This window comes from Phacochoerus africanus, chromosome 3 (assembly GCF_016906955.1).
Source record: "Phacochoerus africanus isolate WHEZ1 chromosome 3, ROS_Pafr_v1, whole genome shotgun sequence".
NCBI classification, from domain to species: domain Eukaryota; kingdom Metazoa; phylum Chordata; class Mammalia; order Artiodactyla; family Suidae; genus Phacochoerus; species Phacochoerus africanus.
The window spans coordinates 4146776-4160558 of record NC_062546.1 but is presented as its reverse complement, the minus strand read 5'-3'; the positions used below and the strand labels follow the sequence as shown (position 1 = coordinate 4160558).

Here is a 13783-nt window from a genome sequence, read left to right as displayed (position 1 = left end):
CCCTGTGCGGGCAGGTGGGCCCTTCCCTGCCTGCTTCTTGGAAAAACAAGGCTGAGTGCAAATAACAAACAAATACCTCAGCACCCTCTTCAGCCCGAAGCAGAGCGGCCGTGAGAGGCTGAGTCCCCATTATCCGGGCGAACTGATTACAGAGCCCAGAGTCATTTGCCTGCAGATAATTGCCGCAATCCTGCCCTTCGCTCTGCACATACAGGAACCGTCTCCATCTCCCCGAGCCTCGGTGACTGGACGTGTGAAATTGGTCTAATCATCCCGTGAAGGGCCTGAGCTGAAAGGATGGCTGAGCGCCCGCCTGAACCATGACACAGGCGAGACCCTCTGTCCGGACTCGCGCTGAGCTGCCCCCCCGCCCCCCCCCCCGAGTCTGGAGGGTGAGTCAGCCTCTCAGCAGAGCAGAGAAAAACAACTTTGAGGCTCTCATTCAGTGCTGGTGGCTGGAGGGCAGCAAGGTGGGACGAGCAGGCGAGCTGGACAGAATTGAGGCCAGGCACCCGGGGATGCACCGGACAGCCGAGTGGGCCAGGGCCATCAGCAGTGCTCCCACCACAGCCCACCAGCTACGTGGGGGCTGCAGGGTGGAGGGGGTGCCGGAGAACAGCCCACCTGGGCTGCAGGCAGCTTCGGACACTGGCGTCTCCCCATTTCTCCAGGACAAGCCAGGCCCATGGCCAGGGTCCAGAATGTGACCCAGAGTGCCAGGGTGGGGCTGAGGAAGGGCAGCGCTGGCCTGAGGAGGACCCGAAGGCCCAGGCCCGCACTCAGCCTGCACGGGGGCCTCCCACTGCCCCTCTCGTGGCAAAAGCGGCAGGCAGGCAGGGGGACGTGGGATGGCGGGAGAACCTCGACAGAGCCCAGAGCCAGGGGAGAGGCGCGCCCGGCAGCTCCAGGCAGAAGAGGGGTTCACTCCTAGCACGGCCTCCCTTTCAGTATGAAGGGCACAGAGCGCTGCACCCCCGACAGGGGCCTGGAGAGCGCCCAGTCATGCCAGAAAGATGGTTATTCCCCCTGCTGTTTGCTCCTGGCTCTAGATGGCACGTGCCCAAAATCACAAAATGAGGAGCTTAGGCCTGTCGGCATTTCTGCTGGTGGGAGCCAGAGGATCCCAGCATGGCCTGAGAAATGAGCCAAATGCTTGTGTACTGCACCCAGAGCGCTTTGCGGGGGGCTGGGGGAGGGCGCGGACGCCAAATTCTCAGCAGGGTTGAGCCTTTCCGGCTGATTGCCACAGTGCAGAGTGGGGAGCACTTGAGACTCCCTGAATTCATTTCTACCCAAAGGAACGTTTGGAAAGCTCTCCATCTCCAAAAGTAGTATTTTCCAATGATTGTCCAAAAACTAAGCTCAAGAGGGCTGTGCCCACCCGCCTGGCAGAGCAGAACCCGTCTTCTACCTCATCCTGGAAAACATCTTGGTGTCGAAGGGACCCGTGACAATAGCATGGCCATCCTCTGGAGAACTCACATGAGTTCCGGCTCCCTTAGAGTGACCAGAGCAGGGCTTTGCACACAGTAGGTGCGCGGGAACAGCTCGCTTACAAGCGGTCCGCAGTGAGCTTCAACATCAGGCTGGGTGAAAACCCACCTCTTTCAGAAAACCACAGATGCCCTCTCCCCGCGAGGGTACCACCGCTGCTGCTCCGCTCAGGGGGCCTTGTGCTCGGGGCCCACCGGCAGTCCGCTCTGTACCAGTTGGGGCATTTCACATCGAGCCACCCGCCGTGGGACGGCGGAGTCGGTCACTTCTCCATTGCCTCCATCTCCCCACGATGCCTGGAAGGGGGGTCTTGGTCCCAGAAGTGACCGTGTGTGATTGCTAAATAACCAATTTCATTTTAAATTTCCCAGACAGCTCAGGGAAGGGAAGCAAAGAGCCCCGATGTCATTAATAGACAGACTTGACTAATTTCTTCGCTTCAGCCAGCAAGCTGCAGAGCCCTGGGCCAGTTACAAAGGCTCCATCGCCGGCCACTGGCTCCCTCGCATGGAGCTGTTTGCTCGTGTCCTGAAACCGCTACCCAAACATTCCTTCCTGCCGCTGAGCCAATGGCACTTTCAAACGCTTCCGAAACAGAAGCAGAGTCAGAGGAGCACGCGGCCCCCTCCAGGGCCCCGGATGGACACAGCATCCAACTCGAAAAGAACCGGGGGGGCGTGGAGTTCCAATCCCACCCGGCTCGAGAGTCCCACGCAAAACATCCCCAACACGTGGTCATCTGTCCTTTGAGGGGATGCCGCCAGTGACAGCCGCTCCAGCGCAGAGGCCTGCCTGTCAGAAAAAGCTTCCTGGGGCTGAGCCGAACCCCACCCGTTGCAACTGCCTCCCAGGGGTTCTACCATGGCCCCCTCGAGCCACATAAAATAAAATACATCCTCATGCCTCTTCCACAGGACAATCCTTTCAGGGCTGAAGGCAGGATTCTTCACAATTTATCCCAATCAGAACCTTAAGGAACTGGGAACTGCAGGTGCCGGCGCAGCTGGTGGAGGAGCCCCCCCACCCCCCACCCGGCGGGGCCGCAGGGGATCGGGGTCCACGCTTTGTTCACCGCAGACCCACAGAGCCCCTGGCTCCTCCGCCCGCTCACAACCCGAGGGCGTCCATCCCCCACGTGCTCCTTTTTGGAATTCCCTGAGCAGCTAGCGCTTCGAAAGTCACGCCCGGGATGCGTTTTAAAGAGCGCTTTCTGCACAGAGCCAAGCGCGTGCGGCCGTGGCACTAAGTGCAAGATGGGACAGTGTTTCAGCGCAGTCCTCCTACCCCCGGAGCCTGCATCCAACGTCCAGCGTACACCAGGATATATCTGTAACTATACATGACAGGGCTCTAAACACAGTGCTTTGTTAAATGTTCATTTGCTGATGAGCATGCATCCTGCAAAGCAAGTGCCTTCCTAATGCAGAATCTAGTCCAAAAATATGTATTATGTAATGCACATTTTTTTAATAATGCAGGCAATCGCGGTGTATCTGTATGAGCGGATCAGCTCTGGGCCGCCATCTCCATCACAGCCGTAAAGCACTCCTGAAAAATGAAGTTCTTCCGTACCCTAAAGAATCAGAATCCACCTCGTTGCTGACAGCTGGCACTTGTCTCCACTGAAAGGGCATTCAGCAGCACCCACATATTCCTGCTATTTCCCGGTGAGCCCTAAAAATCACTTGAATGACGTCTTTATGCTCCACACACCGTCGGTGGAGCTGCGCCATTGAAAGAAACACAGGATCCGTGAGAGCAGAACCGTTACAAACGCACCCCCTCGGCTGAGGCTAAGAGATCAGGATGTGAGACCTACTGCTCCGAAGGGCCCGGTCCCGGGTCCCGCAGTAAGAGCCAGGCAATGACCGTAGCCATCCAGGCACTTGTGCTAATAAAACCCTCTCAGTCTCTCCAGAAAATGTTAAGGAGGGAGAAGCAACTAGAAATCAGGCATTTGTGCATTTAAGAGGTTTGCCAAATCAATGCCACTTTATTAGACCAATCAGTATTTTAATGCTACGAACTAGCTCGAAGAATACAAGATGCAAGACAGACACAGCCAAGAAGCCAGGTCAGGAACATTCCAGACCATCCACGGCCAGGACACAGAAACAAAACCTCAGCCCATCAAAAACAGCTGCGAGAACCTTAATAAGGTCTTAACTCTGGGCTTGACAGCTTTAAGGCAGGCCTGGTGCTGAAAGGCCTGCGGGCGAGTCCCGCCATGCTGAGGAACAGCTGTGGGTGCAGGATGGGTTGGGCACCAGGAAGCAGCCCCAGGAAGGGACGCCTGGGGGCCCACCCCAGAAGGGAACGCAGAACGGTAAAACATCATGCTTCTCCAAGTTCCCCCACCTTGAATCAACAGACAAGAAAACCCAAACCTACCTGTCCCACCCGTGAAGCCTCGTTGATACCTCCATGGACTCCAGGAAGATGGTTCCACCTGGGGACTTGTCACCAAAAGGGACATGCCGCATTTTAACCAGGAGAGCATGCACGGCCCAGAACAGCTGGAATCCCCACACTCCCTGAGCGCCATCCTTTCCTGCACACGGACCCCTCCAGGGATCCCCCCTACAGGACACAGAGCTCACTTGCTTGTCCAGGGCTGAGAAAGAGGTTACCAATTTCCTTAGGGGTTCAACATGTGATCTGGGGGTGCCTAGCTGTCCCCTAACCCTAATGCCCAGGTCGATCCAATAATATTCTCCCGTAGAATGCAGGCGGGATTAACGGCCATGGTGGGTAAGGAGGGAGACGGGTTTCATGCTCTCATTAATCGCAGATACATCCTAAATAGCCTCTCCTTTCTCTTCTTCCCACTCTACCTCCGGCACTTAGAACAGAGCTTGGCATGTCCTAGGTACTCAATATTTGTTGAACGAACTAAACTCGCTGAAAATCTTTATGGAAAGAGCTTTGAGCCCACAGCGAGGTCTCCTTGATAGCGGATCACCCTGGAGCGCCCCCAAGGGGCGGAAAATTGGGTGCACCTACAGAAAGACTCCCCTTAACTAGCGGTTCTAGCTAGCTGAGTCCTTCAGCACGAGTTCCCGGCCAGAGCTCCAGGTGGTCCACCAATGGGTTTGGGGGTCACCACCCACCTCGGTAGGGCCCCTTCTAAAGAAAGGCGCTTTTTATCCCTGAGGCAATGAGCCGCTTGGGACCGCCGGGGGCGGGAGGGGGGGGTGGTTTTTTCCGGAATCTTCTCAGGTTACAGTCACTATACCAGATCTGCCAAAGGTGGTTTCACGATTAACGATTGCCTGGGGTTACCATCTTTAAACTATTAAGCCCTTGGAAAAAGCCCGGAACCGCATCTTTAATACAGACGCTCGTTCCTCCTAAATATCTGCAGTTGCGCCATCTGCTTTTTTGCCGCTTTGGGCTTGGATCATTTCATCAAGAACCCAGGAGAAGCTGGGGAGGGGTCTGGAGCCCACGGAGAACCCCGGCCCAGCTGCGCAAGTACTCTAACCTGTGGCTAGCTCGCGCGCTCCTGAGCTCCTTGGCCCCTGCCAGGCCCCCCGCCCCTCGCACGGCCCAGATCCTCTCATACAAGGTTCCCTCCTGCCACCTGCCGGCCCACGAGAGTCTGCGCCTCAGGCTCGGCGCCGCCGCGCAGCTCGCGGGAGACGCCCCCGCCTCCTTACTGCACATGCCCGGCTGAAGTCCGGGCGCGCAACTTTGCAGAACCTCTCCGCCCGACACTCCTCGCCTCAGTCTCCTCTTTCCTCTCCCAGGCGAGAGGACCAGCGGAGGCACCTCTCCTGAGTCTTAGGCTGCGGAGTCTAAGACTGAGAGAGAGGAGCCCGGGAGGAGACAGACTTTTTCTTCCCTTCTCCCATCCCTCCTTTTTGCTCAGAGAGGCCAGCAGAGGCGCGGAGCTTTAGAAAGTTGAGAGGTCAGGAAGGTAGGGGCTTCCTTTTTTTCTCCTCCCGCCGAGGTGGGGCTGGGACCTCCGGACCCGGCTTCTTACCTCGCAAGGGGCACCTTTGTCGGCTCCAGCAGCCGATGCGCTTTGGAGCTGCTCTCTGCAGAGCCAGAGGGTGGGTCGGCTTCGCCGTGTGTGCGTGAGAATGGATCGCAGGTCCCGAGCTCAGCAGGGGCGCCGAGCTCGCCACACTTACAGCGATCTGTGCCCACCCATAGGCCGCCGGGCAGCCACCGCGCTCCTCTGGCTCTCCTGCTCCATCGCGCTCCTCCGCGCCCTTGCCACCTCCACCACCCGCGCCCAGCAGCGCGCGGCTGCCCAGCGCCGGAGCTTCCTTAACGCCCATCATCGCTCCGCCGCCCCGGTATTCCCCCAGCCCCCTGAATCCGACCAGGAGCAGGAGGAGGCAGACCTCGAACTCTCCCTCCCCGAGTGCCTAGAGTACGAGGAAGAGTTCGACTACGAGTCTGAGACCGAGACCGAGACCGAGTCCGAAATCGAGTCCGAGACTGACTTCGAGACCGAGCCTGAGACCGCTCCCGCCACTGAGCCCGAGACCGAGCCCGAGGACGAGCGTGGCCCCGTGCTGCCCAAGCGCCCCAGCTTCGCCCAATCTCTCACCGAGCGTCTCAACGCTCTGAGGTTGCAGAGCCCCGACGCCTCCCCGAGTCGTGCGCAGCCCAGCACTCGGGAGTCTGAGAGCCCCCGGGAAGGGGAGGAGCCCAAGCCTAAGCCCGAGGACAAGGATCCGAGGGACCCCGAAGAGTCTGAGGAGCCAAAGGCAGAGGAGAAGAAGCAGCAGCGCCGCTGCAAGCCAAAGAAGCCCACCCGCCGCGACCCGTCCCCGGAGTCCCCTTCCAAGAGGGGACCCATCCCCATCCGGCGTCACTAATGGAGGACGCGCCCCAGATTCTCCTTGTTTTCTTTGACCCAGGTTGGTTGCCCACGGCTAAACTGGGGAGTCTGGGGTCGGTGCGGGAGCGGGAACGGCGGGAAGGAGGGAGGGAGAAGGAAAGGCAGGTTGCAAGGAAGGTGGGAAGAGAGTGGGCTCAGCTAGCCAGCCCGGGAGGCTGGGGGCCGGGGTGAGTTGGGAAGGGCTCCCCAAATCTCCCCCAGGGCGCCGGCGGGCGCCCAGGTGGCCAAAGGCTTGTCGGACCGCGGGGCGCGCTCCTTGCGCCCCGTTGGAGACAGCCTGAGGTCTCCGAGCTGGTGTCCAAGACGCGCGACTGGACCCCGGGTGCGCCCCAGGTTTCGAGCTGCACACCCAAAAGACAAGGGTAAGTCACTCGTTTTACGCGCTTTCTTCCCTTTCTTCCCTCCTAGAGAAATTGGTTTCAAACCAGTTGGCCTTGGCGGGTGCCAGAAACGTGGTTCGGAGGTGCCCGCACCAACTTTCCGAAAGTGAGAGCCGCCGCGCTGCAGCGACACAGTTGCAATGCGAGAAAAGTAACCAGATTGGCATTGGGCGAGAACTCCGGAGACCGCTGGCTCCGGGGAAAGGCGCGCGCGCAAGGGCTTAGGACGCCCGGAGCCTGGAGCCCAGGTCCAGTGGCTGCCAATTTGGGGCCGCGGGACCTCGGCGCCAGTGTCCCCCGCGGCTGTGAGCCAGTCTTGGCCGCCACCGCCTGTTTCCGGGCGCTCGCCGGGCCAGAGACCGTGGCAAAGAGCCGTGCGCACCTGCCCGCGCGCCCCAGAGCGAACCTCTCCGAGCCGGCCGGCGGCTCTCCGTGAGTCACCCGTGCTTGGAAGGCAAGCAGAGGAGGTACCGGAGTCTTGGGAGGTGCCCAACGGGCTACCGGGGTCGGCAGCGCGGACTTGGTCCCGTCGGGGCATCGCCAACCTTTTGGCGCAGCTGGTCTAGCGGCGGGGCTGAGTGCAGCTTGTCTGGCGAGGGTCCCGGGCTGTTTGCGCGAGAGCCTGAGGATGTGAGAGAGGGGCTAAGAGGTCAGCGAGGTGATTGCTAGCGGAAAGGTAAAGCGGAACAAGGAACGGGATGGAGAGGGAGTCGCGTCTATCTTCAGGGAAGCCCTACGACGCGTCCCGAAAGAGAGCCGCACCGGCCGAGCTCGGGCAAAGGTGCCGGAGCCGACGCAGGTCCTTCGGCGCCGTTGAGAGCGGGCAGGGGCCGGTGCCTTTGGCAGCCTTGGGGAGGGGAAGGGAGGCGGCGCGCACCGGCCATTTTCAGCTCGGCTCCCGTGGAGCTAAGTTTGGAATCTGTGACCTGGAGGTGAAATTGCCCCGGTGTTGGGAGCACAAACGCAGCCGCAATCTGGTAACGCATCTTCGGTGCGCATAGTGTGCCTTTCTCGCCAATCCTGGGGGAAAAGACTGATTAGTGAAATGTATGCACAAAACCTCACCCGACTTGGAAATTGATCTTTTGGTGATGCGCGCGCGTCTCGTTTTTGCCACGGTTTGAGCTCTTCTGATGAGAATGTTTGGGGGGTAAAGTGAAGCGTTTTGAGACCTGAAAAGACGGGTCAGGTTCTTAGTCGCCAGAAGGAACACAGGTTAAAGGGTCTTCCTTCCAGGTCAGCTAGGAGAGGCGTGGCGGCGTCCCGGAACTTAAGTTATGCTGGGCTGCGGCGCTGACTAACGACTGTTGGATGCGGTTCTGGTGTTTGCCGGTAAATGCCGGGAAGGGGGCTTCCCTGGGCAGCGGCGGATGTGTCCAGAGCTCTGGAGCCTGCGGGGGACTGGTCAAAGGGTCCGGCGTGCAGGGTCTTTGGCTCGAAAGCGGCACCCTGCCTAAGCTTTGGCTCCCCGAAGCCGACATTTCTACTTAGTGTCAAAACAGCGTTGCTGTGCTCCTGTCCGTGGCATATAAATGTTCTGGCTTTTTCTCTGGTGATGTCTTAGCAGACTGAGGTCACCCAGGAAAATGCCCCCCCCGGGGGGGGGTGAACAGGCAAAAGCAGCCAGGGGGCCGTTGGCATTTCGGGCGTGCTTTTCAGTGTGGGGGCTGCCCTCGCAGGCGGGGGGGCGGGGGAGGGGGCAGTTTCCCTGCAGGGCTCGGCGGCGTTGCATTAGAGAAATTAGCATGTTGCCTTGTAGCAGGATGAATAAACAAGTCTTTAAGAAAGTCCTCAGTGCCCAGCCCGCAGCTCGCGGCGCCCCAGTCCTGGGCTGTTTCTTTAAACAGAGGCTTGCATATGGCGGGGCTGGCTTTCTTAACTAAGCAATATACCAGGTTAGCTGTCGGCGGGAGGGTCCCCCCGTCTAGGAACGCACAGTTTGCCGTCTTTCAGACACTCCTCCACAAACTACCGGATACTAAAAACCTGTTACCCACACACGCCCTCCCCCACTCAGCGGCCCTCCCCCACCTCTCTCCCTCCCTCCTGGTTGCAGGGTGCCAGAGTCCCCAGGGAGCTTACAAAACCACTGAGGAATATATACCAAACCCCTAGAGTGCCTGGGACCCACCCTGGGAGAGGGGATTTTGCCCCACAGACCCTGCACGTCACAACAACAACAGCAGCAGCAGCAGCAACTCCTTTCCACCCAAGCACTGGGTGGTTAGTTGTCTTTTCCAGAGGCATCTCTGGCAAGTTCTCCCAGCATTCCCAACTCGCTAGTCTTCCAACTAGTCCTTTGTCTCTCCCAGGAGCACTGGGGAGTTAGCATTTGAATGGGCTTAACTTGCTCCTGCAATTTAGGAAATCGTCTCCAAAAAAGCAGACCCTACAGTTGACCACAGAGGTGAATTAACAGCCAGTTACAATGTTTCAAATGGAGAGAGAAAGAGGAAGAGGAGGAGAATAAAGCTAGTTAAATTGTATGTGCCAGTATTCCGGACTTTGCCACATTTCTCACTTGGCTTAATAGAAATTTGCTTTTTCTTGGACAAAAGGGCACTTTTAATTTTGCGCTGAAAATCTTGCAGCAAACATGGTGTGGTGTCAAAAATCTGGCATGGGTTTGACAAACAAAACTTTTAATTTATGTTTATTAATTCAAGGATTGGGAATTTTCAAGCTTGGAATTGTTTTAAGATGATGGCTCTTTAAGGTACTAGAAATTCCCCCCCCCCACAATTGCTTACAATCCTTTACTCTTTAGCCCTCATTTTTAGCAGCTGTGATAGGTTTACTGCGGAAGAAAGCTGAAATTTCAGTGTTGGTAAAAAAAGGTTTCTAATAATAATAATAATAACAACAACCTGCCTAGATTTTACTTGTCTGTATTATCATTGCTCTTCATGCAAAGGGAAGCTATTGAGAGGAAACGGAGCAGAAAGCATGGTGTTTGGAAAAATAGGTCTCGGAACAGAAAGGTTACCTATTAACAAAAAACAAATGACTAGAATCAGAGGAAGCTTCCAGAGGGAGTGATGTCATATGCCAGCTGAAGTGCTGCCCGTCTATCTCTTAAAAACTGCCCAGCCAGAGGGGGTGAGACTCTCAAATTACATCCTCAATCCCCAGGTTCCAGAATGAGGGGTGGGATTCCTTGTCCTACCCTTCGGGGTCTGACATTTATGATGCTGTTTTCTAACTCCTGACCCCCCAGGAATGGGGGTCAGGAACTCCTGACCCCCCAGGAATGGGGTCAGGAGCTAAGGGTCAGGCCCAGTGCCCTCGGTATCAGTTTCTTCACGTGGAAAATGAAGCAGCTCAAGAGATGGTCCCAGCGTCACTCTCTGCTGCAAATCCCTGCAGGTGATTCGCTCCAGAAGCCCAGAGCTGCCCATCTGACTCTATTAATGACTTTAATGCTAATGGAGCCCCCCCTAGATTTTTAAACGTTGATAAAATAAAAGCACCAGTTATGAAGAAATCTGTTTTGCGTTGCTCTAATTTGATTTTCTCAAATCTGGTTTTGACTTGGGGACAACAATGGTTTAGAGGCAAGTTAGTAATAAGTAAATACATAAGTAAGTAAGAAGGCAGGTTGGAGCACAGAGAATTCCGCTGTATCCTATCACTGACTCGAGGGGAGAAATGGCATCGTGACAGCAGATGAGTGGTGTTCGTCTTAGGTGCGCCGTTTCCCCACCTCCTCTCCCGGATCTCAGTGCAGAGCCAGCCTGGCCCTGCGCTGCAGCTAGAGATGCCGCCGGCGGCGGCTTTGGGGGAGAGCAGACTGACAGCCCCGCCGGCTGCTTCGCTGACCACAGGTGTTGACTGTATTATTTAAGTGTCCTGATTAGGTTAGACCTGAAAAAATGGCTCAGAGGCTGCAGTTAGGATCAACCCGGTTTTGTTTTCCCGTCATCACTCCCTCCCAGGAGCTTCTTCAGGCATTTTTTTCTTAACCGGTCCCTCCTATGTCACAGATAGGGAAGCATACTGTGTACCTGTTTCTCTACTGAGGGACCTGCTAACAGCTAAGATTCCCCCCCCCCTACTCCTTACAAACCAATTTTGCTTCTGTTGCGAAGCCATGAAATAAAGAAAACTTTTTTTTTCCCTTAAAAAACAAAAACAAAACTTTTATGTCAGATGATTTACCATCTCATTTTTGTTTTCTATTTGAACCTTTTGGGGGCTACATATTACAAAGCTATATATATATATCTATATATAGATAGATATAGATATGGTGACCTTTTTTTAACTGATGTTTGTTTTCTCTTTTTTAAGATGTCATTTTTTTCCCTCGAACCCCTCTCTGGTAGCCACGCTGGTGCTAGGGCCCAGGTAATTCACATGGCCGAGAGGTCAGAGCACACGGTCTAGGGACTTAGTCCTCCCAAGGCCAAGAGTGCAGTGCAGGGCCACCATCCCCTCTTGACAGCTCTCAGCCAGGAGAGGCGGGGACATCGGAGAGGAGCAGGTGCCATGGCACCCCACCCCCCCAACTCCCTGTTCCTGGGGAGAACTGGGAGGCTGCCTTCCTAGCCTCCCATGTGGACGTGGCCTGTTTCTATCCCATGGGCTTATTTTAGGATGAGCAGTTGCGGGTTAATGGGGGTGGGGGGAACCTGCCATCAGAAAGGCCAGAGGAAGACCAGGCTTCCCGGAGAGAGGGTAGACAGTGGCTGTTACATGGGGGGCAATGTGAGGATGACAGACGGAAAATAAGGTTTGGGGGGGTCACAGGGAAGACAGACAGATGTTGGGGTGGAAACACCTGACCAGAGCCAAGTGCCCCTAGACGCGAGGCTGGAGGAGCAAGGAGAGCTGGGGAGAACAGCCTCAGGGGGAGCCTCCCTGGCCGTCTTTGAATATCTGGTGGCAGCAGGGGCAGCTCAGCTTTAGGAAGAGCGTTTTCACAGCCAAGGATGGCGGTGGACGGCCACTAATGGGGATCTCAGATTAGTCGCCCCTAATGTCGCTTTCCCTCTGAGAGTCTCTTACAGGCCTGGCCCAGACGTTTCAATTTCACAGGTACAGCAGAGCTGACATACCCATATCTCAATTGTTTCAACCAAAGATTTAAAAGCCAGGCAATCTTGCTTTATATATTTTGAATTCTAAGTCTTGGAATCCGGTTCAAGGACAGTCCCGAATCCCAAACTTGAGGGGTGAGAGGGGCACAGAGCCAAGGACTGCCCCCAGATGAAGAAGCCAAGTCCCCGCCTCCACTCCACCCCCTACCTCCGCCCCAGGCAAGAGCTGGCTTCTGAGTGCCCTGGCTTATGTTGCCGTCTCAATTAGATTTCATTAGGAAAATTCGCTCTGGGTAATTGAGGCTGTGCACGAAGGTGAAATAGACCATTCCCCTTAAATTCAAATCAAGTTGCCAAGAAGCCCCCAGGGTGCCTGGAATTTCCACCGCGAATTACCGAAATTGTAAACAGAGCCTCCACTAAAGCCAAATTTATCTTCCGGGACTCCCTCCTGCCGCCCCAGCCCCCCTCCCCACTCTACCCCCTCCCCCGCCAGTCCCGTTCCCAGGCGGCACTGTTCTTCTCTGGACTGGCCCTTGCAGTTCCCTGCTGCATCATCAGCCAGCCCACTGCCAGGTGCCTAGAGAATGTCTGGGCCCCCCGTACCATCACCGGTGGTCAGACGCAGTCTGGAGTCTGGCTGCAGCAGACCTGAGCAGCGCTTGCAGGATGAGGGCCACACCCAGGACAGCCAGTGAGCTGAACGGGGGCGGGGGGGGGGGGGGTGCTGAATTCGTGGTGGAAACCCTTGGCCTCTGGGGCTCCAGCCGGAGCCCTTTCATTGGAGCAGGTCAAGGCTCTTCCTGTCTGGTTGCCACTGTCTTTTACCATCAGCCCTGCCTGCCCTCCTAACCCTCAGCCCTGTGAGGTGTTTTCCCGGCTGTTGGCATTTGCGTGAAAGAGCCTGGTCGCGCAGACCCTGCTGCAGACAGCGGTAGGCTGCTGCTGCCGCCTGCACCCCCCGCCACCCCGCCCAGAGGCTGGTGGAGGAGATGCTGGAAGGGAAACCCAGGCACGGCAAGTCCTAATTGAACAGTAATTAATTGAACAGCTTCAGAATCTTATTGCTCCTCCATCAGCACTCAGAAAACAGTTGTGGGGGGGGGGGTGAGAAACATCATCATTGCCAGAATTCTCTTTCCTGGGCCCTCCTCTCCCTGCTTTTGCCTTTTCCTCGCAACGGGTGCACTGACTGTCCTCATTTGAAAGTAACCCATTGACAAGCAGTGGCACGAGGGGGCTTGCAGAGAAGGCTCTTCTGCAAACTGCCCCCAGGCCAGCCTCCCCCCGCCCCCAGAAGTGCCACCACCCAGGGAGGATGGTATCCTGGTCTCCGTCCCTTTCTTCTGGCCTGGCTCCCTCCCTCTCAGAGCCTCTTGCACTTGCTTTCTCTTTCTTGGATACAGGGATGAACTAAGAAAGCAAGCTGACAGGCGGGCAGCTACTTACAATCTGGACGGCCCCGTGCCTTTGGCAGGGAGTGAGAATCCCCAGGCCTAAGTCCCCTGACGATGGCTGGCTGGGTCTGATGTGTGCTGGCGTGGAAGACGTAGTTGGGGAAGCCCAGGGAGTCATGTCCCTACAGGTGGCCCAGGTACTGACTGCTGTTGAGAGTCAGCAGTGAAGAAATACCTTCTTCCCATTCAGGGTCACCTGTTTACACCAAGCCAGCTGACTGCTACCTGTGGCACCTGGACCATCTGGTTGGAACAGGCTGCCCTTCCTTAGACATGCAGCATTTAACTGAAATAGGACTAGCGTTTCCCATTCCTTTCTTAATGGATCAAGGGCAGAAAATCTATTGTTTGACGCAGCTGAGTGGATACAGTTTTCAAGAAACCTTCACCTGGATTTCGACGGCCAGGGCCCTCCCCCTCCTCCCCCGACACATTGTCTCAATGCTGCGCCCGTGGGGACTTCATCTTCACCCCAGCTCAGTCGTCGTCTTCATGGGTGTGTGAACCCATGAACCAACTTTCCTTCCGCCTTCTTGCTCTTTCCTGTAGAATATTTAC

The 13783-nt window shown here is 56.3% G+C and overlaps 1 protein-coding gene across 1 annotated transcript; it reads left to right on the top strand.

Moving 5' to 3' along the window:
- Nucleotides 1–5160: 5160 nt before the first annotated feature.
- Nucleotides 5161–6368, top strand: LOC125122440 (neuroendocrine secretory protein 55-like). The gene has a single exon (XM_047770763.1). The coding sequence runs from the start codon at nt 5580–5582 to the stop codon at nt 6324–6326; it is 747 nt and encodes a 248-aa protein (XP_047626719.1). The 5' UTR covers nt 5161–5579; the 3' UTR covers nt 6327–6368.
- Nucleotides 6369–13783: the final 7415 nt, after the last annotated feature.

Excerpts from the sequence above, each read along its gene's own strand:
- LOC125122440 (XM_047770763.1), top strand. The coding sequence starts at position 5,580 with ATGGATCGCAGGTCCCGAGCTCAGCAGGGGCGCCGAGCTCGCCACACT.